A 25,392-nucleotide genomic window follows, 5' to 3' on the forward strand; every position below is an offset into this window, starting at 1 on the left:
CTCTATTTTAACATTTAACTTATACTTGGCTTCCAACCTATAAACTGAGAATATTTCAATTATTTTTCGATTTGCTCTTTAGAGACGCGCGTTATACCTCCTGTTGTGCCTTTTTTATAAGAAACCATCAATGATTTTCACAGACACAAACCCCATTGAGAGTGTAATGATGTTTTGTATGTTTAATTCATTTTAAATTATTTTTACTCAAGTTACTGAACTAGCGTGTGGTGCCTTTCCTGTATTGTATGAGATGAGAGGATCATGATGATGATATGAGATTTGTTTTTGTGAAGAAACATCTACAAAATGTTGTCTCGAGTTCTACAGGTTCTACAGATATGTGGCAAAATCCAGCCCAACTCAAATTAGACTTCAGTTCAAATGTGTGCGAGCCCAAAAGTGTCATCTTTGTTGTGTTGTGTGTAGACATGAGTGGACTGAGCTATATGGAGACTGTCATGGTCAAAGTTAACTGTCATTCCATGTCGTAAGCTGTACCTTAAAATATTGCGTATACCATCTAATTTGCTAGTTTTCCATCCTCTCCATTTGATTTTGTATACTGCTGGTTTCAATTGAGGCGTCTCGCCCAAGAGAGTGGGCCGTGAAGTCTCAACAATGTCCCTGACATTTCCTGTGGTTTTGACTCCAAAGAACAGCATCTCTCGAAAGCGCTCCGCCAATCTCGCCGTCAACAGAACGGAAGTAACGAGCACTCGCCATCACGGCCGCTCGCCACTTCAAACCCCGGCCGTCTGACAGAGTGGAGGGGAAGAGGGGCGGGGGTACGCTCGCAGCGAGGTTGATAGAGAGGGGGAACGGAACGAAAGAGGGAGGGATAAACTGAAGGAGAGTTCAAGGCTCAGACGAGCTCTTCTCTCTAGCTGTGTTCCTCTCCTCGGCACCACGGCCTCCCGCCGCTTTCCAATCTGTTTCGTGGGCGGGCCGCCCGCCACTCTGCTCCCTCCGTTGATCTGACATCATGAAAGGTCTCTGCTCCCGGAGCCGCTTGACGGCGGAACCTGTCAGCCGCGTAACCACGACGACGGCGGATGAGAAAGCGAGCCGAGGCCGCCGAGTCGGAGATGCCGACGCCGCGGCCCGCGCGGCTCCCAGCGTGCCTTGCCCCCGGCACGTCACCTCCCTGGCCCGCCGCAGCCTGCGCCGGGCGAGTCTCTCATTATTCACTTTGACGGGGCTTCGCGGCCCCGCAGAGAGCGCCGGCCGTGTTCGCGGGCCCAGAGCAGATGTCGAAAGCTGCACTCCTGCCACAGTTATGCTAATTCTAGGGAGGACAGGTACGCCGCTAACTGCGAAAACGAAAGGCAGCGTCCCCCCCCCCGTCCCCCCCAATAAAACGTGTCTGTTGGTCAGCGGTACTTACATGGAGGGGTGTACAAAGGGTGGTTGATGTAGTATCCCAGCCAACAGGTGAAGCCCCAGTAGAAGGCACAAACCTGCAGGAGAAAGAAAAGACATATGCGGTTGTTTCCGTTATTTAATTGAACGGTTCGCCTCGCCACAGTGTTTTCCTCCCTCTTCAGGGCAGGGGGGAAAATCCAGAGAAGACGGCCGATTAATGCAGCTCACACGCCACCTCGCATTGGCATGCCCGTCGCCAGAGCCTGATCCGAGCACATCATAATTCATCCCCTGTTCCCCGTCTTGATTGAGGGATTCATGGCCGTACACAAAAGAAGTGAACCCCCCCCTCCCCTCCCCAAGCATCGGTGTTGTCGTGGTGATGGAGAGCATCACCAGTCCTGGGCTAAGCCCACAGCAAAGTGAGCCCCAGGTCCACTGCTGTGCCGGACTTTTTAGACATATTTTTCTGTTCCTCTAATCAAATGAGGTTTGACCTTCCCGTCTTTGGAATACAAAGTAGGCTCAGCAAAGTCCTTCTATCTCCGAGCCAGATTTGAATCCAGTGAGTGTGGTAGCTGCTGCAAGGAAAGCAACAGTATCAGCACACTGCACTGGCAGATAAGTGGAGTCGGCAGGAAAACAGAGAGGAGATGCATATGTTTACCATCTATATTCTTCGCTGCGTCAGGGAATAAAAAAAAACGATAAAAAAACACAAAACAGAAGGACACAAAAATGGCTGACCTTCCAAAAGCGTCGCCAGCTGTGTGAACGCTTCAGTAAATCCTCTTATTAACAAACACAACACTCCTGGAAAAAAAGCCAATATCCACTGTCTGTTGTCAACTTTTGAGTATGTGCAAAGTGGAGTTACTCGAGTTAACACAAAAGAGAATGTCAGACAGACATTTTTGTTGAAATAAAAAGGAAAGGTCCTTTATCCAATATTAAACTTATTAAATCATCGTAAATGTGTTTTCTTTGTTAATAACTAGAGTTTTAATACACTCAATCCTTTTACAAGTCTCGGAAAATTATGACTTCTCTGTAACAATGGCCCTCATTTCCATAAAGTTAATCTCCTCAACGTAACAAGCATGGCCATTTTTATTTTGCACTTTATTGTTTAGTATGAAACACTGCGCCAGAATCCCATTATTTTATCAGCTTTAACCGGTCACTCCGTGTGTGGGGGAGGGGCAGTCACATTCTTTCATGTAGCTTTAAAATGCTAATGTGCCCTTTTGGCATTCAGCAAAACTCAGGAGGATCCTCTTGGAGACGAGCAGACGAGGCCATCGTTAGCATCCTCGCTGGCTTGGCCCCCTGGTCTTAGTGACAAGGAAGCAATTTAAAGAAAATGCAAATGTGGCCCCCCCGGTGTGGGGACGTGCATGTGGCGGTCTCCCACGGTAACGGACAAGGGTCTCTTTCGGTCCGTCTCGTCTGGAAGCGCGCGGTCAAAGCGAGAAGGACGTTTGTGAAGCATCTGAAGTAGACGAGATGAACTTCAAAGCTTGTGTGCGTTTTTTAATGGTATGACTGACGAGCATGCACATTCCCTGGTTAAAATGAATGGATCAATTCTGCATGCCGATCCATCTGCACACCTTGTGTTGCGTCAGGTGAAGTGTGTGTAGGGGGGTGTGTAGGGGTGTGGGCGCAGGTGGACGTGTGCTCGCACTGCCAACAGAAATCGATTGCCAGGGCTTAAAGGCCTCTGTAAAAGGCCACGTTTGGGCACCTTCTCGGGGCTCAGTGGAGCCACTGAGCTCCCTCCCTTCCCCTGGTTCCCCATGCCAACAAAGCATGCCAAAAGGACACAGAACTGATGGAGAAAAGTGAGACGGAAAGAGTCTAGGCTCCGAAAAGAGGCTTCCGCCTTAAAACCCTGTCTCCCCAGTGACTTCTGCAATCCAAGTCTATTTTGGTCATAGGAAAAGGCTTGACTTGTGTGCAGAGCCTTCAGTGTCTCACGCCCCGTGGCCGGCCCTTGGCGGCCACAGCAGGTAGCGACACAAAGGAAAGCAAGCAGGCACCTGTGCGCAAATGAAAACAGAAAAACAAAGCCGAAATATGACAACCATGGTTGGCATTTAATTTGACTTGTTTGTGTCGCACCTTGAGCAGGCCTCCCAGCGGTGTGCAGCCGTCAGAGTCACTATGAACAAACAGGGTCTCCAGCAGGTGTTTCACGTAGTGCAAAGAATGGCAGAAGCAGGCCAAGCTTGAATGGAGAAGGGGGGGGTCAAAACGCTGGTCATTTGTCAGGAGGCATAGTTATTTGATTACATTTCTGCTCCACTTTACTGATAAGGTGTGTGCGTGTACCGTACATCACTGCCGATAGTCCAAAACCTCATTCGAAATTAACTATTAGGGTCGTTTAACCAGATTTCCTAAATGTATGCAATAACCTCACAGTGAATTAGGAGAGCGTAATCTGATCTGGTCTCTGTGGCATGGAGGGATACTTTATTACTTACTCCACCACCTGGTGGCGCCGTCTTTGGGTCGCGTCGTCGTACACGCTCGAGAGTCGGAGGTAAAACACCAGATATATTAGCAGAGGCCCCACATACTGCGCAAGAAAGACCTACAGCCAAGGGGGGGGGGGAAAAGGTTGGAGACGTGATTAAGCATTAAGATCGACTAGCTTCTATTTTCAAACAAAGCAGGCGAGCTTCCATGACTTTCTTCATTCAGTTTGTGAGTGACAGCATGCAGGTTGTCAACTCGCTAGGTCAAACAAGTGTACCGACATCCCACAGTGTGAAAGCACTGTTTGGGGAGGGGGGGTTGGTTACCGTGTTCCAGCCAACCTGGCGGCCCAGATCTTCAGAGTACACCGAGAGCAGGGGGGACGTGGCGACGGACCTCAGGTCACATTGGTCCCTGAGGAAGGGGCCGTCTGGAGGGGATGGGGGCAGGGAAGGAGAGCGGTGAGGAGAAAGAAACAGCTTGTTTGTGGAAAGCTCACCAACACATGCATACAGGAAGGGAGAGAAATTGATTTTATCGCGAACATTGACGGCACATCGACTAGTTATGCTTCACGTTGCAACGGTTCACAGTTTAAAGGCAATTCCTACAGATACAGATGGGGTATGATAACAGAACATTGGTCCATGTGCCGGTGTGACAATGCAATCGTATTGCATCATCTTGTTTTCTGTAAGGCCAAGCAGGAAATTAAATGAGCCTCCTCTCATTCAACCAATAAAGCTCTAAACGAGGGTTTGATGAGCTACCGACATGACCATTATTTGGATCCTACACCCAGCAGATAGATGCAAATATATTCCATCCTGCTATTCTTTCAAAATGCAGCTATCGTACCGCCCCACCTCTCTCCCCTCCCTCCCGCCCACCTCAAATCTAATCTGTTGTTGAGGGACAAAGTGCTGAAAATTTGCATCTGAGATTTGAGGTCTTTTAATAGGGTGTTCAGCCGAAAGGACACGCTTACAAAGTAACGCATTTTCACCGAACATTTAACCTTGCTGTACTATAGGGTAAGTTATGACATTATCGCTAGATTAAAAACATGTGAAAGCGGATGTAGTTCACCTTATATAAAAGACAACACTGCTGAAAGCAAAACAATAACTTAATAGAGATAAAAAATATGCTTCAAGTAGACCAACTTCCTTTTGGGAAAACAAATCAATTGCTTCACTCTAGATGCATGTCTGGACACGCCAAGGCGAGTTAATCGGAGACATACGTTACGTTTCTCTAGGAGCTTAAGCCGTCCTCATACCCAATCTCCACTGTGCCCAACGTTGGAAGCCATATCTCATTTTGAGGAGGATTAGTTTGTCCTCCGGTTTGATCCCAATAATATTTGGAGGGCAAGTTTAATAGTGATCTTGACACCACTGTACCATCCCCACTGTACTCCCCCCCCCACTCTCTCTCTACCGCCTGTGGTCCTAGAGAGATCTCATCTTCAGGAAGGGGCCGAGGATTTATCATCCCCCTGCCATTGTTGGATGGAGGGGACATCTGCGGTGACGCTCCTTAACAGCTGGGAAGGTTCCATTAAGGTTGCCCCCGGCAACGCCGCCATATTTCCTCCATCAGTGTAACCGTGGCGATGGGGGTTCTCAGGGAGACGACCTGAAGCCTGGCCTCGTCTGAAGCCCAATCTGTTTGGATGAGCGCGCACACACACACCTTAATGCAGACGCACACACCCAATGACAGACACCAGTCTCCCTCACAGACACACACTGCAGTCCCAGATGGGCCCATTGCTTAATGAGGGTCACCTGTGTGCCGTGGAGGGGAATGATTGACAGGTGGCAGGTGCACTGACTGGCAGGACCATCCACAACACAAAAAGATAGAGATGCCAGTGTCACAAGAGCACTTAGACACACACACACACACTGCGACAAGGTTTCCACAGCCTGCTGTGACGAGCGTCAAAATGCTTGACCTGGTGCAATGGTGAGCTTCCTCTGGAAATTGCATCGACATTGAGATTGATAGCCAAACTTTTTTTATGGAAAGCAATCGCTGATCTCTTTTGATGAGCGATTACGTGCACCATCAAATCTCGTCTGATTCATTGGAGAAAAAAAAGAAATATCCCGACTGCTTGAATGTGATTACAGACACCCTGGATGCCCATCCTCCAGAATTTAGCCAGAGAGAGGTCCTCTCTCATGATGGGAAAAGAGATATGAAGTCATCTATCTCTTTGTTGTTTATCTCGAGGTGTCCTTGTTGCTCATCTCCTCGATGGTTCAGCATCTGTTATTATGACAGCGGCAGCGGCAAAGACAGAGATGGATTCGCTGCGAAACTTTGGCGCTTTCATTAAAGTTCCCGCATGGAACGTTGATGCCATTTGGATAACAAAAGATGGAATGGCTGTGAACGGTATCGTGAGGCGATAATCAAGCGTGCGGACGGCATTCTAGGCGACTTTCGCAGTTAAACCTGCGAGAGCCGTTCCTCGTGACGTCACCGAGGACTCTGAATGCTGAGGGGCTCCATCTGAGCCGACATTTCCTCCACGTTCTGCTGTGGGTTATGTGAGATACTGTATACCGCTTTTGTCCGCGAGCCATTTGGCATCTTTTCTCATGTAATTATCTGTGATCTGGATTTTCCATTTTTGTCATTTCTGCCTTATTGGGATAGACAGTGAAGAATGACAGGAAATTAGAGGAGAGAGGGGGGAGGAAGTGGTCCGAGGCAAATTGTGCCCCGTGCCCCTGTGGTAAAGCGACAGCCTGTGCGATACGGTCACCGGGGGCACCCCTACCTCCCTGTTCTGAAGCGAGTTGAAGATGTTAATGATAGCTCTATGTCTCTCAGTAATTACCTCAGCGCAACCGAAAGAGGCAGGATGGTCTCAAGTACCCACTGTTTCCTGTCGTCTTTCAAGCCTGTCTAATTGTTAGGCTGTTTTCTTTTTCATAGAGACCACCCCCCCCCCCACGAACGATAGAACCACTTTGGAACACAGCAAGTAAACCATGAAGTGGCCGAGACATTCATCTCAGAGATAAATTGAGGTTGACTATAGAGTTTAGACAAATATGTGTTGATGCAAGGAACTATTCGGGCACCATATGGGCCCACCTGCTAATGAGTATGATGGACCTTTTAATAACTTGCCTAATGTCTGCTACAGCCTAGTGAGGAACTTACCCAGCCAAGCCCCACCTAGTATTAATGAGCTGTTCCGTGCTGAGCCAAGCCAACTTGGTTCACCATGTGGAGACATTGTTGGCTGTACTTGGCGGGGAAGTTTGTTTGAAGCATCAATGGAATTTTCATTTTGACTGAGCTTTCCCCCCCCCCCCCCATCCTCAAAAACAACTGACAAGAAAAACAGTTTCACCACATTCAAACTCCTTGTGAATCTTTCCTCGAAGCTGAAGAAGTCCCAACTTTATGTATACTTACTGACACTCATCCGCAGTCCAGTTCTGCACGGGTGTCGGGCAGGGCCTGAAGCACAGAATGGAAGAAAAAGAAAGTTGAGAATTTGTAAATGACTCAGTATTGGTGCTGCCAAAACATCTACAGTTGGTAGAATTTTTCCAATGTCATTGTCTTTTTAATCATTCAATACCTTAGAATCAGTTTGCCTAAACAGTTAAGGTAATGATGTACACTGCCTTGGATAATGCTAATAATGCATTTATCTTGAATTATCTTTGTCTCATTCTCTGTCACTCTCTGTGTGGTGTACCTTGACATATGTGTTCATATTTACTCCTTAAGCTAAGGTTTTGGAAAGTGTTTCAGAGCTGTAGACTGAGGATTCCTTCTTTACATTTGAAATGAAAGCAACAGGTGTTTCTCCGCTTGAATGAGACAGTACCAATAGCTTGTTCGTTCTCATCGACTGTCGGTGAGCAGAATGTCTTTATCTAACTGATGAAGACATTTAGGGGACTGATTCATAATTGGCTTCGTCTGGAACTTGATCAAGGTAGTTTGATTGTAATTTTATTTATTTTTTTTCACATTAGGTGAATGTGCCATCTGTTCCATATTTCCCATCTTGCATCAAAACATAGCCTCGTATCATGCTTGAGCATTCATACTTAAGCATTCAATGTCTGTCAGGTCCATTGCCATTAAAAGTTTAGGCCAACACATCTGCCCATGATCCCCAATCATACCAATGCGGTTCTTCAGTAAGGCCATAAGACGGGGTTGTTTTACAAAAGCTAAACGGGCAAAGAAAAAATGAGGTTGATATTGTGGTGCTACTTGATATGCCGGGACCAGGCATGGCTGACTGTTAACGAGCAACTCCCCGTAGGGACCGCATGACTGCTACACATCTTCAGAGGCATGTGTGCGCAGCGGTTGGTGCCTAAAAGCCCCTGGTGTTCAGGCACATGTGGCTATGTGCGCCGCCTGTCAATGGATGGTGTGTACAGCACAGTACAAGTTTCACCAAGATAGATTAGCACTCGCCTGCTGTAACGGTTTCCTTTTGTCTTCACCTTTTTCACACTTTTTTCCCCACCAAACGGGCGGGGGTGTGAAGGTGGTGGCAGCAGCACTGACGCGAAGTCAAACATTCCTCAACTTCTCCGATGACAAACCAGAAAGCTGTTCGTCACACCAAAGCTGGTCCGAAAATCGGAAAACTTTCTGTAACGTCAGAAAGTAAATTCAACACCCCCTCCCCCTAAAAGCAGACCTTTAGTCTTATTCTGTTCAGACTACTTTGAGTTATATCATCTTCCACTGACCGAGTTAAGTCGAATATTTACACGTTAGTCAGAAATCAAAATATGAACGACCTCAACCGTCCCCAACCTTAATTGACAACCAAGTTTACATAGTGAGGCAGTGCAGTGTGTCGGAAAGTCATTCCTCAGAGACGAGTCCTAAATCGTACTTTTAATTGTTAAAAAACAACTGCTAAAGGCCATGTACAGTAGCGGTGACACTTATTTCCCAGCATGCCTTCCGGCAGGACAAGGTCGATCAACTTCACCAGCCTCTGCCTCGAGTGAATCCTCCAGGCGGTAGCTGGGAGCAGACTCTCCCGCCTCCTGGGGTCAGAGAACATCCCAACTTCCACACCCAGCGAGGTGCCCGGCTGGAGCAGGGAGCGGACGCTCCCGTCGGGATCTCAGCTCGCAGGGCCAGAAGTCTGATGGTTCCATCTCCTCTCCTGCTCTGTCCACCCGCGGGTCTGGAATTTCTGACACCAGTGTATTGTCCTGCCGCAAGGCATGCTGGGAACCAAGAGCGTCATCACTACGGCATGTTGGCCTTTGTCTGGCTTGTCGTTCAAGGTTTTGCATCTGCAACACTCACATCTCTATGGTAGCTTGGTAACACAATGGGAAAAAAAATGATTGAAAGTTATTTATGAACTTTCGAGTTCATGAATATTCAGAAAGGCACGTTCCGGGACTCCAAATTCCTTCAGAAGAGGAAGTACTCCAGGAACGGCGTCTTACCATAAGGCCACACAGCTTTTGATAAATGTCAGCCGTGACAGGCAGGGGTGGTCAGGGGGCGACATGTAGAACAGCTGTGAGAGTTGGAAGCCTTGCCCTCGCGAAGCAGGCTCCGCCCAAACCCACAGGCCATCCGCGGGGAAGTTAACGGACGAGCACATGCCGCGGCTAACGGGTTATTACACACACATCAGACGTATGACTTGATAGTCTTTTGAGGAGAGAGGCAAGGGGCTGAAATCATGGAAATTGATTGGGGTGGGGAGGGGGGGGGGGCTTCTTAAGCGGGGTATGACTGAGTGAGGGGGTGGGTGGGGAGGGACTCAAGTGAGGGAGACTAAGGAAGCCCAGATAGAAAGAGACGGGGGCGAGACTAGAGTGTAGCAATAATAGTTAACACAGGGAGGGAGAAAGTGAGAGAGAGAGTAAGAGTGTGAGAGAGAGAGTGAGCATGAGAGAGAGTGAGCGCGAGAGTGAGAGCTGTTTGCTTGATGTCTACTAAAGAGATGCTTCGAAGGTGGAATTACTTGTACCTAAAAGTATTAGGCTATTACTTCCCCCCTCTACCAATATCCATCAGGCATTCAACATCTACATAGCTGGTGGTGGGGAATATGGTATGGGAATGTTTTAACTCCTGCTGTCCGGCGTTTCAACATCCTAACTGTGCTTGATGATACTGTGCTTTTTAATGTAAAACCATTATCTTCCTCTTATCGTCCCTAATCTACTGAGTGAATAGCAGAACTGTCCATGGGTCTTTAGAGAGTGATCAATTGTAAAATGGCATGTTTCTGAGGTAGGACAATTTTAGACAGAGTGGTTGTGAATAATGAGAAGTATTGATTAGCTGGGAATCACAATGGATGTACTGATACTGCCCCCTAGTGTTTGAGAGCTAAATACTTTTTCTTCTCAGTAACAGACAGCGACAGCCAGGGAAGAGGGATGTGACAATCAACTAGCTCTTTGCTGAAAAACTGCATAAATGTATAGCAAGTGCCCGAATTGTAAACATAAAATCTATCCACGGCTAGGAAAAACAAGCTTTCCCCACACTGTCAATTTCAGTGTTGAGGAATCAATCTGTAAGTAAAGGCAAACGGAACGATAGCGATAGGAGCCTGTGTGCCCATTGGGTGGATTACCAAAAAAGCTCACCTCCAAAAGGCCGAGAGATTCTTCTCTCTCCAATACCCTTCTCACCTCTCCTCGTCCCACCCTCCCTTCCCGCTCCCCCCCTTCACCTCCTGTTGCCATCTCTCCTCTTTTCTTAGCCAGAGTTCCTTCTGATTTCTCTCTCACACACAGTAGATCCAATTACGTTCACCTAGCCAGCAAGTCAGCCCCCCCATTCCCCCCCCCAACAGAAACAAGGGTGAAACCTTTAACCTCCCTCTCCCTCTGTCGCTCTCTCTGTCTCGCTCCCCAACGCCCATGCCTACGGCTAAAGCACTTTGGGGAAAACGGCGGGAAAACCGCCCACCACAAAGACGATACTTACAGGCTTTATGGAATCTATTTTTCAGGTCAAGAACAGTTGAGGAGGGATGCACCTGTGGAGAGAGAGAGAGACGAGATGAAAAGTGATTAAGTAGCGACCTTCGTTTATTGCCGTGGAAACCAGGGGGCAGGAAGGAAGTGATTTATGACTGTCGAGGCCCGTCCTAATTTCAGTCGGAGGTAGGTGACACGAGAAACAAACGTCATTGTGAGCCGCGCCTCAGGCGATGACAGGAGAGTCGCCGAGCGATCACACCTTCCTCTCTTTGTCAACCCCCCCCCCCCTCCCTCCTTGCCACCATCCTACCGTTCCTCCACCCCATCCTTTCCTCCTCGGCCTCCTCCTCCTCGCCCTCAGAAACAGTTGGAGTGTGGATTGAAGATTGTCATGCAGAGGGAGGTTGTCACACCTCCACAGAGTATGGGTGCCCTCTAGGAGAGTGTTTCCACACACAAAAACAGATAAAAACTTTTTCTTCTTTTTCTACCTTCCAGCAGCTTCTCCTCCCCATCTCTGTGCATTGCTGATAAGTACACAAAAGCATACATACACAAACTCAAAAAATAACTATCAAAATACACACTTTCCAGACACAAACTCTCAAAACACACACTCAAGACTAACACTCGAGTGATTCACCTGATACACCACTCTCTCCAGTCTCTTTCTATATTTATAGAGATTGCTGGCATCGGGAAGTGTTCCTGGATCCTGGCCTTATCACATATTTACCCAGTCTGGAGTTGAGACGAGGGGAGGAGAGTTTGAATGTCAGCCCTCTGCCCCAGCCTGTCTCCACAGGGAGAGTGGCCGCAGAGAAAAGGGGATTGTGGACGCTCTCGGGGCAGTCCTGATCCGCTGCCTCGGGACAGATGGCGCCATCATACTTCTTGGACGAAGCTAACGAGCCCGCCGTGCCAGGCGGCGTAGGGCGAGGGCCAGGCGGGTCACGTCGCTCAATCACGACCGCCGGGCGCGGCGCGGACAAGGGTCAGTCAACAACCGGCTGCCCCAGAGTCCAACAATGGGTCGGCGGCCAGCGGCAGGACGAACCACGCGACTCGTCCGTGGCACTCGCCCAGACCACCTCTGACCAGACCGCGAGGGAAAGGAGGGGGGGGGGGCGAACGCACGTGGTTGGGTCGAGGTCGAGGCAGCGTACGGTGGAGGTTAAGCAAGAGTTGTGCTGGAACTTTGAGGTGAAGAATCCCAACTCATCATTTTCTTCAATGAATAAGTGACTGCTTCCGACCCCTAACCCTAATCCATGTTTATTTCAAAACGTAACACTCCAAGAGCATCATCTGAGGAGAAATGTATGTTTCAGGTACCAAGTTTGTTTTGACAGTCTATTCAGTGACTGTCATGGTCAACAGAACATTCAGTGTTGTGCAGTTTTTCTGCAAAGCAACTTGAAAACCGCAGACAGGATAGATGAAGATTAGGTGAGCCGACCTCTTCTGTCTGGAAAATTAATGCATCTGTGGAATAGCAAGTCTGCACTTAAACTCCTTAGATCCCTCAAATCCCCCTGTCCCACCTAGATAAAGGTTAGCATCTGTGCCTGTGCTTTTGATACCTCAGTTACTGCAAGCTGTGTTCTACAAAGTTTGTCATTCGTGAAGACTTTGTCCATGCTTGTCTGGACTCCAACAATATGCCATGACTCAGGTATTTCTTTTGTGAAAGCTCCCTTCCTACTACTGTACACATCCTCTTGATGCCAGGGAATAGCATACAAGTTCAAGTTCAAGTCTTTTATTGTCAGATGCCAACACAGTGTCAGACTGGGCACTGAAATTCTTAGGCCAAAACAATTAAAAGCAACCTGGCATAACATGACATAAGTACTCTGAACAAGTTTATACCTATGGCAAGTTAACATATGATATAATAGATTTCCAAAATATACAAAATAGTAATCAATAAAGTATCCTAAACCTATATTACTAATACATTAGTACAGGATGTAACTTATTTTACATGGAGGGGGTTAGTAGCGTTTGACTCTACTTATGTTCATCCAAGCCATCAAAGGACACATCGCAATGATGGGAGAACACAGAAGCTTGTTGGAGTCAGTGTCATTTCATTGGACCGGCCTTCTGTCTGTCTGGATACATGGAGCCTATTCATCCTGGCTGGAGCCTAGAAATGACCTGCACTCCCAGCATCGATTCCTCCTCCTCGATACGTTGACCCTCTTTGCTGGATCCGGGTAAACCTTCAGCCTCTTCAGGGAGAAAGGCTCTCTCCTGGCGTACACACAGGTTGAAAAGGATTCCGACAGTCCTCACCCAGGGACCTCATTTGTAAAGAGTTCAGGTGTGAAGAAGATTCGACAGGGGCCAGGTAGGAACTGTGATGGATGATTGTTGTACGCCGAGGACGAATGACGGGTGAACGTCAACGACTAAGGACATCTATGATGTATTGCATTTGCACCCGGCGCTCTGTCTGGTATTAAGTGGTTCGGAGCTCTGAGTCTACATTTAAGTATTTTTTTTCCTGAGGATTTCGGGACGGGAACAAACTCAAAGTTAAGCAGAGAGTTGCAGTGGACGGATTAGCATGCGCAATCAGTCATTGGCTGATTCAGTGGAGGCTGCTTTGTTCTCCCAATCAAAGAAGCTGGAGGTAGATTGATTGATGGAGCATTGTGAAGATTCCCCTGGCACGCCCGTGTCTATTCCGCTCTTTATAGAGACTCTGATGAGCGTGGCTCAAGTTTGATTTTGTGTTTGTGTGGGTGTTATGCGTTTGTGTGCATGTGTGTGTCTGTGTGTGTGTGTGTGTCATTGGCAGATGTGTATTAGTATTAGCATTTGCCTATACTAAAGTAATAGCGAGCACTGTATACATTGAAGCCTCCTCTTTGTCTGCATGGTGTCCTCAGGAATAGGTGAACCTGTGCCATTTCCTGGAACTCTGTCCATTTAGCTATACAGTAAGTGATCTGCCTATGATGTCATAGATGGTCTGGGATGAGGCAAACATACCGCTTTCCTGTTCTGCAGAGAAACAGTGCCATCTATGGAACAAAAAGGTTCCCCCCTTGGAAAAGACAGGCTGTCGTCATTTGACAGAAACGTGTAAACACGATGCTCATCCTTGTGCTTTCGGGTACGGATGATGACTCGCACAGAAAGTTAAAGGTGAATCGAAGTCAGATGTTTCTTTGCCGCTATACAACCATTCTCTTTCGCATGTATGGATTTCCTCGGAAGAATCCTCAAAGGAGATGATGCGGTATACATCCGTTCAGCAGGAGACAAGTCCGAGCAGCTCCTTAATAACGCGAGCACGCCCTTGCTCCTCTATTGTAAATATCCAGTTGACCGTAGAGAACAGCTCTAATGTGTCAGGCTCCGGTGCTCCTTGAGCTACTTACTGTGGAGGTGAAAGCCTGACAAGCTGGAAGCAATATTCTAGCCACCTCAGGATTCATTAGTTCTTTCTTTCAGCGTGAGCGGGCCCCCGTGGCCTTTCCCGTTTATGAAGCCCTGAAACTCTGGGATGTGTGGGGATTTCGATGTATCATATCAGCGTTTGTTTCTATGTAATACAATCTGAGGCTTTGAGGTTTTGTTTCCCGGGCCTTGATGTGAATTATTTTTCTTATTTATTTTTGTATTTTGTCCAAGTTGGACCAATATTACAGAATGTAGCCTGAAATGTTGCATGGTTGGCGATTCGAGTCAAATTCAGCATAGGCCGGGTGACAACTCAATGTATACTGTTGCAGCATTTCCTCTGATACTGTATTCAACAGGAAAGTAAAAGTATGAAGTACTAAACCTAACGTGTGAAGCGTTACAGTTTGTCCAGAAACTTTCACGTCAACCGTTTTCATTTAAGCGCCTCAATACCTAGAACACAAAACAGCTCAGCACAATGTGTAATGATCAGCTGGAGCAGCCCACAGCCCTGGAAAAACATGGCATTAAGTATCCTGCTTTTCAGAACAAAACGGCAAAGTGTCTGGAATGAAAAGCCACCAAATGAGACCGTTTGCCCGGAAAACACCGGCCGAACACATTTGATTGTCATATCAACAGGTGCTTTTCAGGTAGCTGACAAATCGCTGAAGTGACAAAGGAACAGTGTTGGGAGCCCGGGGAGTGCGAGCGAACACGCAAATGTCTGGTTGTTGGGCTAAAAACACGCTGAAAGTCACATTTCCGCTCCTCCGAACCGGAATACATGGCTCTCTCAGCAGGTGGCCCACCTTCTGCTTCATCATCGTCAGCCCAAATGCTTCCGTGAGGATATTTTCCGGCACAAATCTCTACAAATGCTCATCATTTTGGGGCTAAGGACTCCACAGTATTGGAGTCATACGCGGTATTATTTCCTCGGATGAAACCCTGCTAATATAGCTCGCTCTGCTGAAAAACGCATTGTTGTTGACTCACTCCGGGGTGCAGCTCCCGGTGTCTGCTCTTCATCTAGCCCTACATGCTTTGGCAGGAACTGGAGTTTTAGTCAAGAAAACAAGAGATCCAGGTGTAAAGCTTTAGCTGGGTCAGGCCTGTGTGCCTATTATTTCCAACATGGCCCCTCATGTCCTCTCTCTATGAAGTGGGATATAAGGATGCAAACTGTACAGAATGTTCTGGCTAAGAACCAGGAGTCAGAGGTGTCTGGGAGCTGAGGGTTCTCCAGGGCTAGGAGTCTGCCAGATCCCCTTCCTCTCTCAGACCTCAATTACCGAGTACAAGGAGAGGGGAGGCCAAATCCCACATGGCACCCCTGCTTCATCTCATTCCGCCGGACCTGACAGACCAGCCCTGCATGTTCTCTGCCCTCTCCTACTCGTCGTACACACTGGCGTACGCGCACAAGCCTGCTCTCTCGCCAACTCTTATGCCCCGCTCAAAGCACACACGCATACAGTGCAGTGCACAAACTCTCCTGACATGCACGCACAGACACAGAGGAGCAAGACTTTGGAGAACTTTGCAAGTGAGTGGTTGGCTCCTCTCTCACTTCAGAGAGGTGCTTCAAAGTTCACCTCTTCCTCTTTTACACACTTACCCTCAGTATAGCGTTTACACACATTTCAAAACTTCTACCAACTAGTTCCACCTGAGACAGTGCTGTGCGAAACCTAAGCCGGTGTCTCACACATTTTCATCCCAGCATTGCATATAAAAACATCCAACCAGTCCATACAAACACAACTGTATTCTTTATCTCATCCTTGTTTACGAAACCATTTTCACAGCTCACGAAAAGAAGTACAGTGGCTTATTCCAGAAGACTGCAATGACAGCTGGAATACTAATGTGACTTTCATCACTTGGTTTATAAGAATCACTAACCACCTACAAAAATTGCTTCATGTTTTCCCTGCACCACAGCATGCACACAACAAAGATATCCTCCAGATGATTCCGAGCCACAAATGTCATCCAGTTGAGTAGTTCTGCAGCTGTCAACATTTTCTTTAGCATATTATTATTATTATCTTATTATCAGGTGTGTTGGAGCAGGGAAACGTTCTATAACATGCAGGACAGGTGCTCCCAATGACATTGGCTTGAGTCCATGCGTATAATCAAAGCCACAATCTACCGAGTCCTCATTTTCTACATTTACGCCAACCTTGAATATCTCGAAATACCACACAATAAGAGAAATGCCAGTCTCTGACCTGCTGCTTTTAGGATGCAAGTCCGGCTGTGGTGAAGGGGATTGGTATTAAGGCCTACGGCAAATTCAGGTCAAAGGGTCGAGCGAAAACAAGTAGCGGATTCGAATTCAAGGCACTACAGCTTATGGAACATATGGCTGTTCGTGAGTTTCTATTGGAATTTCAAATCCTGTGGTCGGTGACATGGATAGCATCATAGTTCAGCGTGTACTTACCAGAATCTTGTCTGATGCATCTTTGTGTCACACTCAGGTTTAATTGCGTCGCTCGTGGTGGGTTCAGGATTTCCAACTAGCGTCCACTGACTCGCACACACAACGACCATCTTTCACAAACAATGCAATTTAACGTTAGCTATGGCAACGGAGAGCTGTTTTCGGTAGGAGTGAGTTTAACCAAGTATACTTGGCTAAGGGCTTGTAAAACCAAGGCAATAAATGAAAATGACTTACATTGAACGGAGGAGTGCGTGATAGCGTGCGGTGCAAGTCGCCAATTTCACGTTTGCATGACTGATGCTGAACCATAGGGAAAGACTGGGCGTGGTTGACCTCTATTAGGAAAGTTAATTGAAGGCCCAGACCAGGGGCGAATCTAGGTTCCCACTTTTGGGGGGCTAAGCCCTTGACCCGGCAAAACTAGGGTGGTTTGGGGGCATGTTCCCCCAGAATAATTTTTTGAAAATATCCTTTTAAATAGTGTCCTGTAGTGGGTTTTATGTAAGATACATTAACACATTTAGATTTAAAATATGAAAGAAAAATAAGGGCTAATGAAACTCCAGCCCTCCAAAAATAGGGCTACATATGCCCATGGCTCGGACAATTGCGGTTTCAGGCTATCCATGTTTGTGTAATTGTAAACTCAAAGAATAATAAATATATATATATATGCTGTATGGTTAGCAGTCAGTTACAAAACAGCAATAGACGCTAAAAACTAAACAGTGTTCGGAATAAGTTGCATCCAGGGTCAATGGTAACAGGTGTCATGGAGTCACTCATCAGTATGATTTTGACTTTTAAACTCGGTTACATTAGTCAATGAAAAATACCTTCTGTCGTCATTGAAAGGTCTTTAGAACACGCATAAGACATGCATGAACATATCACAAACCAGATCAATCTTAATTGGATTGAGAGGTGATTTACACATCCTAAGTAGGAGAACTTCAGAAGTATAAAAAAGGATCCACTTCAACGCTAGGCCATGGATTTAAAATCAGCCCCAGCAAGCAAATCCTGTTAAGTGGGGAAACGATTGATACAAGGGAACACACCTTAACTACTGAGGACACATAGCAGAGGCTGCTGATAAGACACAGCAGCTCAGCTTAAAACCGGTCTAATCCAGTTGCTATTGCCGCAAAAGTCCTTTAATGCAGGCGACTTTACCTGCACAAATCCCTCCACCCTAAACGAGAGAGCCAGGATGGAGTGTGGCTCGCGGTGAGTAGAGATCGCAAAGGTTCGATAAAAGGAAAGGAGGGAAGGGCAAGGGGTTCTGTTATCGAGTCAGCCTCAATGATAAATCACTGTCCACACAGGAGCCCCAGCAGGTACTGGCACCGGGCCAGATTATCTCTCTTCCTCTCCCTCCATTTCAATCTCTCTCCTGCTCTCGCCCTTCTTTCTCTCTCTTCTCCTGGCACTAAAGCTGGTGTTGGATCTGTCAACAGGGGAGACAGTACAGGGACTTTATATTATTGCATCTGTCATGACTGAGCTTGACTCGGCGGCGGATACTAGCTCAATTCCATTATTAGACACCATCTCCCTGTTGCACGGCCCCATTATTGTGAGGGGGAAGTGTCTCATCCAAAAGAGGAGATCTCTACTACTCCGGGGTACACAAGTTTCGGGGGGGATTGGAACAAGGAAAGGATCCTCCGCCAAAGTTTAACTAACACCCAGTACGTGGTAAACAAACTACAGGAGAGAAAAACACACATGCAGATACCCATTCATGAGTACAGCAAAAACACACTACCTTATCAATGACACACATAGTCCTTCCAGTTTGAGGGTTCAGGATCTCCACTTCTATGTATCCTGACTTGTTCCCCAGTCTAAAGAGGGTTCCCTGAAGATCAACCCTGTTTCCAACCGCCTGGAAATTTCCATGGAAGTTTGCAGCCGCATTCTGTTGCATCGGAGGCATCTCTTGACCTGGAATCCTTACAACTTCCAGAGCCAGGTTCTGGACTAGACAGAGTACTGTCTTAGAAAAGACAAGTCGTTCTCTTAAATAGCACCAGCCGGCTGAAGTAATTCAGGGAACAGGGAGTTACATGCCGCATGAAGTGGCATACTGTGCGGCCCAGGGACAGAACAATGTCAAGTTAACCACAGATACTATATTTAAACCTGACTGATGAAACATCTGCTTTTTTCTGTTCCTCGCCTCGGGCCTTCATCCTCCAATCAGCCAAAGTTAGTCAGCTTATCTCGCCTCGTTGTTGACGGCTCACAGTGTGTGCAGAGAGGGATGTGTCTCATGCTGGAGGGTACTGGGAGATAAGTGTACACATGGGAACCATTTTCTGTCAGTAAACTTTGGGGAACCCCAAATATAGCTCAGGATAAGGGCATGGTGTAGCATACCATAAAGAAACACGACCACTCACAAAAAAAATCACGAGGAGGAAATATACATACAATGACATGTATTTGTGGATGATATACCGTTTGGATCTATGTCTTCATTTACCCCGTGCACTCTGCAGAGGGAAAGCTAGGTCATTATATCAATGTGATCCACATGCAGAGCTGCATCGATCAGTTATGACACCCTTGTAGCCATAGGCGGTGGTTATTGATTCGGTCAGTCTAGCTTGCAGGATTACATGGCTCATTAGGTTATAGAGATTTCTGTCTAACATGGTCACCCACACAATTAGGACAGAGTTATTTGAGTCTAAAAACAGATTCACATGATTAGAAGCAGGGATAGACTTTCTAAGGTGTGGAAACTGGAGTACCCTGTGTTTCAATGATGTAAAGGACTATGCAACAGAAAAAAGGTGAGTCCTTGAACATGACTTGTCGTTTTTGTACTACCTTGGATTTGTCCGAAGTTTTTGTACTTTACTATCTTTGTTTCGGCATTTTTGACCTCCAAACCTTCCAATCAGACAGGCCATTCTTCCATCCATTAGACCTTCTTTTTTTAACACAAATGTCAGGAATGTGCCTCGCTGTAAAGGGTGTGAAAGGGGGGTGACAATGACATCAAATGACAAGAGCCTGTTTGGAGGGCCGTTTTAGCGAGTCTTGTCTAGACCAGAGTACACTGCCAGGCACAGATATTTATTGAGACTGCTATTTTAAAACCAGGGCTTATAACAGTCTTTCCACTTTGTAATGGACTTTATGTAGTTAAATGTGTATTTGAACTGGGGAATCAATATACCTTTTTCTCCTTGTGAAGGTGTCAAATGTTTTATGTTTGGAAAAACATTTTCTTATCGGATTTAGTTACACGCTGCCTACTCCAGAGATTGTTAATATTTCTGACAAAATTATAAAGCCCAGGATGTCCTTTTGATTGGACCAAATAAGTAAAGGTTATATGGTTGCAGGGTTACATTTACATTTATGCGTTTAGCAGACGCTTTTATCCAAAGCAACTTCCAAAAGAGAGATTTACAAAAGTGCATAGGTCACTAATCATAACAACGAGATAGCCCCAAACATTGCGGGTAACCAAAACATGAAGCATACATTGTGAAAACTAAATAAGTCCCAATGGGAAGAACCATAAGAGCATGTAGTTAAACAAGTTACAATTAAACAACATGAACCTTGAAAAAGTGCAAGGGTGTACCTGTGGAAAAAGCAAGAAACAAAAATATATTACACAGCGTTACTAGTACAATAGTTTTGGTCAGTTACAACTGACCAACAAGAGCAACAAGTCTCTCGATAAGAGTCATTGTGATCCTGGAAGAAACATCAGGTCCAGCCAAACATTCCTAAGTGCCGTTGTAGTCCAGTTCACCGCTCGGAAGGACAGTACCAGGGTCTTGAATCTGATACGGGCCGTGATGGGAAGCCAGTGGAGGGAGATGAGGAGCGGGGTAACATTGGAGCAATATGTGTTTTAAATATGTGTTCTCCTCTCTCTTTCAGACAAAGCAGGGCTTGGTGAGTCAGGAGGTGTTAAGTGGTGAAAACGGTGGTTGTGATCCACTGGAATTTAGGAGCATTGGGTCAAAAGCCCCTTCAGGTACATTACAATGAATGGAGTAGCAAGGCCTGTCATCAATTAAATGTTATTTCAATGAGAAATTGGCAAGCAATTGACCTTGTGTTCTGCTGTGCAAACATCATCATACGGTAATTTTGCATTTCCATAGACCATAGCGTTCCACGGAGGTGAGCCCATGAAGTGACTCCCATCTTTCAGTTAGCCACAGTTGAATTCAATGAACCTCCTCTTATTGGACGAGGAAGGACGAGTTGCTCCAACAGTTAGGCAGTGCCACACACATAAAGCTCGATACCCATTAGGTGAGCAGAATTCAAACTGAGGTTGGCCAGCATGATTACCACCATGTGCCATGGTTGGGATGAAGCTGGGACTGGACTTAACCACCAACACGCTGCCAGGTCAACAACCCACAATTGATGGTTGTTTTTCCCCCATATGCATGGTTTTTCCAAATGCATTGGCCCTGCCCGCTGTGCCAGTGCCACCAAAGAGACCTTAACAAGGCGATATTCCCACTCACAGGAGCAGATGTTGCTAAGAAAACACAGCGTGACATGATTGTGATCGATGCTCGCTGCCCCACCAGATTCGCTGCATAATTTGGCGGACGGCATCAGGATAACAACCTGCATTAGCCAGAGACAGCTGTCGCCATGGTGCCCAGGCATCGGGGGCCCTGTGATATTCTCCCCGCCTTTTTACCAGATAAGAGGCAGGACAACCAATTAGAGTGATTTACAACTCACTGGCGCCGAGACCGCCTTGAAAGCCCAGTCTCTGTCATGCAGAAACAAATGCAAGGGCACCTGAGGCCTCAGTGGCTTGGCCGCTAAAGACAGTCAGTATTGTTTGTTCTTCCCTAGCCTGGATCTATGTTTAGCTACACGGTGGACTTAGTTTTTTTTGGATGCCTGAGTGTTTTCCTGAGGAAAATGGGGCCTAACCATCCTAGGTCTAGCAATTGGAGTGAAAATGCGATAATTCAGTCTGCATTTGCTCACTGTGAGCTGTTTAGTCTGTATTACAGTAGATGTCGGGTGTCACAGCATGAATATATTTTTTAGGAGAAAAAAGGCTACCTGACCTGTTTGCAGGCTTTGCACTGTTTATCCAGCAGATGGCGCTAGTGCGTGGTTCTAGGACAAGGGACGAAGAAGAACTAGTTTCTACATCCGTTTCGTAAGCTATCTGCGACAGTGCGAAAGTGTTTTTGTGTTAGCTTGACAACAGTAACTAGCCCGCTACCTAACTATTAACTAAATTTAAAACATGCTAAAGAAGAAATCTACAAGCAGGGTCAGGGATAACAAAAGGAAACATTCACACTCAGAAGAGCATCATGTAGACAGAAGACCCAGAGGCACGGAATCCAACGTGGAGGTAAGACTTGCTAGCTTAGCTACTTTCGAGCTACATTAGCACCATGGGATTGTATCATAGAGTTAAGGATTGTATGGTAGCTAGCAGTGAATCACAGTGGTTGTAGCTGATCTAGCTATCTTACCACATCACGGGAAGCGTACTGCTCCCGTTCATTCATTGCTGCCTTGAGTTATTTAGCTAAATTGTAACGGACGTCAGTATGTTGATAGGTGTGATTACGCATCACTGTAAACTTGTAGCCTGTAACTCCACCAGGTTGAGCACTTTTTACCCCCTGACACAGGACGTAAAGGATGAGTTGGCAGACCCCGAGTTGGACAAGGTTGGTAGTGATATCGAGGAGGGAGGACTGGACCTGAGTGTGCCGTTCAAACCGATCAGTGGCTACATAACCAACAGACAAGAGATGCTGGACCAATGCTTCCACGTGCTTGGGGACAAGAAGCTGCAGAAAATGCTGCCCGACGAACTCAAGGTGATTCTCACGATATATACATATGCAGCCAGGAATGCAGCATTAAATTAATATGGAAGGCCAGCTAACGGGCCATACAGCAACTTCCTCCCACACACTGAAATTGCTGTCTTTAATTTCTTCGTTTCAGAGTTGTAGTGTGGAAGAGATTAAGAAGCTTTGTTTGGAGCAACTGGAGCAGCTCTCACAAACCAACCTCCTTCAGATCCTTGCAGGTACGCCAGGGTGCGTTCAGCGACACGCACAACTCTGCTTGCTAACTTCCATCAGTTTGTCATCTCTTTGTATGTCCTGCAAGACCATCTATGTATTTGTTTTGACAGGTGAAGAGCTGACTGTTTCCTCAGGAGGAGAAGAGGAAGATAAACTGGGTGTTTCTGAAAGCCAGTGAGTGACTTCCCCTAACTCTCACAGCTCCACGTAGTGCACTCATAAGAGTTGGCCTTTAACTGGAAGAATGCGACAGAAGGAATCCTTGGATTAACATTTGTTGTTGTTTTCACTTTCAAGGCAGGATAACATTGTGGATTCTACGTCTTCTCTGAAGGAAACTTGCGAAACGGAGGATAAGCAAGGTTGTCCGTGTCACCATTTTGTGCATGATCTCAAACCAGCACTTCATGTACATACAGCATGTATTTCCCACAGTGTACTAATAAAAAAAAAACGAGTTTTGCCCATGTGTCTAGGCTAACCGGCAACCTTTCATGTCATTTGACAGAGGACGCTGGCTCGGGAGACGAGAGCGACGTCCTCAGCATTAACGCGGACACGTACGATAGTGACATTGAAGGACACAAAGACAAGGATAAGCAGGCTATCAAACCCGAGGAAACAACGGAGGCCTCCAAAGAAGTTGCCACGGCAACGTCTGACCCCGCCAACCCAGAGCCTGTCGAGGACAAGCCCATAGAGACCAAGATTGAGTTGGAGAAGGACATCAACAAAAGTGTGAATGAGATCCTAGCTTTAGCACCAACTCCTAGCCTTGAGGATGATAAAGAGCTGGTCGGAGCTCCACCCGTCGAGGCCCCAGTGCTCGTCGCGAGTCAACCCGTCCAGAGTGCACCGCTCCCTGGACCGGCTCCAGCGGCGTGTCAGCCCTCGGTCCAGCAGCTGGAGCTTCTGGAGCTGGAAATGAGAGCCAGGGCCATCAAGGCCCTGATGAAGGCTAACAATGTGAACAAGACATCATGAAAACTCCTCAAACAAAGACTTGCATACCCATACACAGTGCTCATGTTCATTTCTACAGGAATTGTAGACTGACTTGAGTGAACTGTTGTTTTTCCGTGTGTACTTGTACATATTCGTCCATATTGTATGGAAACTAAAGTACAGTGATTTATGGATCACTGTTTCTGTGAGATACATATTGTGCAACCTAAAAATGTTTGATAAAATAATTTTCTTTACCTGACTATGGATCTTTTATTTTTATTTTTACAGAATGATTTTCATAACATAGTATAGAATATTAGAAGGCAAGGAATGGTTGTTGGTCAGCAGTTAAAGTGTGTCTTAAATGGTTTGTGTCAATCCCATGCTTTTGAAATACGGTGTACTACCTCCTCTGTGCACTAGGTGGTGACGTTACTCCACCATGCACATGGCATTGCATACCTGAGATCTTTGTTCCACCCATTCCTCAAAGTGTACACTTCCACCCTCCTTCCTTTATGTTTAATACAATGGATTTAAGGAAGCATTGACTATTGAACATCCACTAGGTGCACCTAATGAATGTCCGCTAAACCATGAGTTCATGTAAGGCTCATTGACCTCACTGTATTAACAGTCATGGATCAACACCAGGTTATAGTCTGTATATATTAACTACCTGCTCGCAGACATTAACAAGACAATTACCTATTAAGAACTAGATGTGTCAGGGATATGGTGCAGTGCTTGCAAACAATCTTGTTTTTAACTAAAGGACTTTTGGTTCGTGTTTAATGAGTATGTTGATAGTGTGTTGACCTTGATGAGAGTACAAGTTCAGCACATACTGGTAGTCAAGGGAAATGATCTTCCAGAGATATTTAACATGAACAGTCAGTGCCCCCATACCAAGCGGATAAAACCTCTACAATGGGCAACAAGTCATGTAATTGGGCAATTCTCTTCACCCATATCAAGTAAAGGACTTCCCCTATTTGATCCATTAAAAAAGCTTTTGAATTAATTTCCGGTGCTTTTACCTCTTCTCCGGAACTAGAATTGATAGCAGGCTCTCCTCTCACCGAACAGTTTGATGCTTTTTCCTCATAAATGTAGTGCTGCCTCTTTGTGCTGGTAAACTGTCAGGCTGGGGCATGTGCAATTACACGCAGGTAAAAAAAAACAACAACAAAAAACACCCCACTCTGCGGGATTGAATGAAATGCAGGATAAGCGCCGAAGTGCCTCTTGGGTATTTGCATTTAAAAGAGGCTATTCTTTGGTGTGTGTGTGTGTGGGGGGGGGGTAAATGCAGATATAATTATGCTATTCTCTACATGGTGGTTTAGTAGCGGGTATCTCTTGTTACTCATTGCTGATCTCAAGGGGAAAATGTCCACTTTGCAAAGTGAGTACAAAGAAACTGAAGAGGCCGTGGTGTGTGATTGATGAATATTTGTTGGTGTCATTTGCAGCATTAGGGGGTGAATTATTATTTAGTATGAGTGGAAAAATAGCTCCGACAATCAAAGTGAAGGACTGGAATAGAGAAGGATGAATGATGAGCTGTGCTCTGCATATAGGTCCTTTTTGGACATGGCTTGGGCTAATTGTAATTCGTTGGAGCATTTTCGGCTTTCAACCTATGGTTGCTTGTCTAGAGGAAAAGCCCAAATATAAA

The 25,392-nt window shown here is 46.3% G+C and overlaps 2 protein-coding genes across 4 annotated transcripts in view; one reads left to right on the top strand and one right to left on the bottom strand.

Moving 5' to 3' along the window:
* The window catches only part of LOC124486941 (trans-2,3-enoyl-CoA reductase-like), a 38,718-nt gene extending 19,924 nt beyond the window's left edge, over positions 1-18,794 (bottom strand). The window contains exons 1-7 of one of the 3 annotated variants that reach the window (XM_047048843.1): positions 18,470-18,777; positions 10,825-10,876; positions 7,294-7,338; positions 4,176-4,279; positions 3,855-3,964; positions 3,490-3,595; positions 1,388-1,460 (exon numbers count right to left, since the gene is read on the bottom strand). In XM_047048843.1, coding sequence (XP_046904799.1) covers positions 1,388-1,460; positions 3,490-3,595; positions 3,855-3,964; positions 4,176-4,279; positions 7,294-7,338; positions 10,825-10,876; positions 18,470-18,640 — 661 coding nt within the window. In that variant the 5' untranslated portion in view covers positions 18,641-18,777. Of the gene's footprint in view, positions 1-1,387; positions 1,461-3,489; positions 3,596-3,854; positions 3,965-4,175; positions 4,280-7,293; positions 7,339-10,824; positions 10,877-18,469 lie in introns of all 3 variants that reach the window. The other 2 variants (XM_047048841.1, XM_047048844.1) reach the window with 2 other exon arrangements.
* A 3,066-nt stretch (positions 18,795-21,860) lies between these two features.
* LOC124487046 (caspase activity and apoptosis inhibitor 1) lies at positions 21,861-23,970 on the top strand. The gene is made up of 6 exons (XM_047049059.1): positions 21,861-22,072; positions 22,359-22,550; positions 22,681-22,765; positions 22,874-22,937; positions 23,061-23,125; positions 23,272-23,970. Exons 1-6 carry the CDS (start codon positions 21,962-21,964, stop codon positions 23,745-23,747), a joined length of 993 nt encoding a protein of 330 aa, XP_046905015.1. The 5' UTR covers positions 21,861-21,961; the 3' UTR covers positions 23,748-23,970.
* The last annotated feature ends 1,422 nt before the right edge of the window (positions 23,971-25,392 follow it).

The sequence above is a fragment of the Hypomesus transpacificus genome, chromosome 25, assembly GCF_021917145.1.
Source record: "Hypomesus transpacificus isolate Combined female chromosome 25, fHypTra1, whole genome shotgun sequence".
Classification (NCBI taxonomy): domain Eukaryota; kingdom Metazoa; phylum Chordata; class Actinopteri; order Osmeriformes; family Osmeridae; genus Hypomesus; species Hypomesus transpacificus.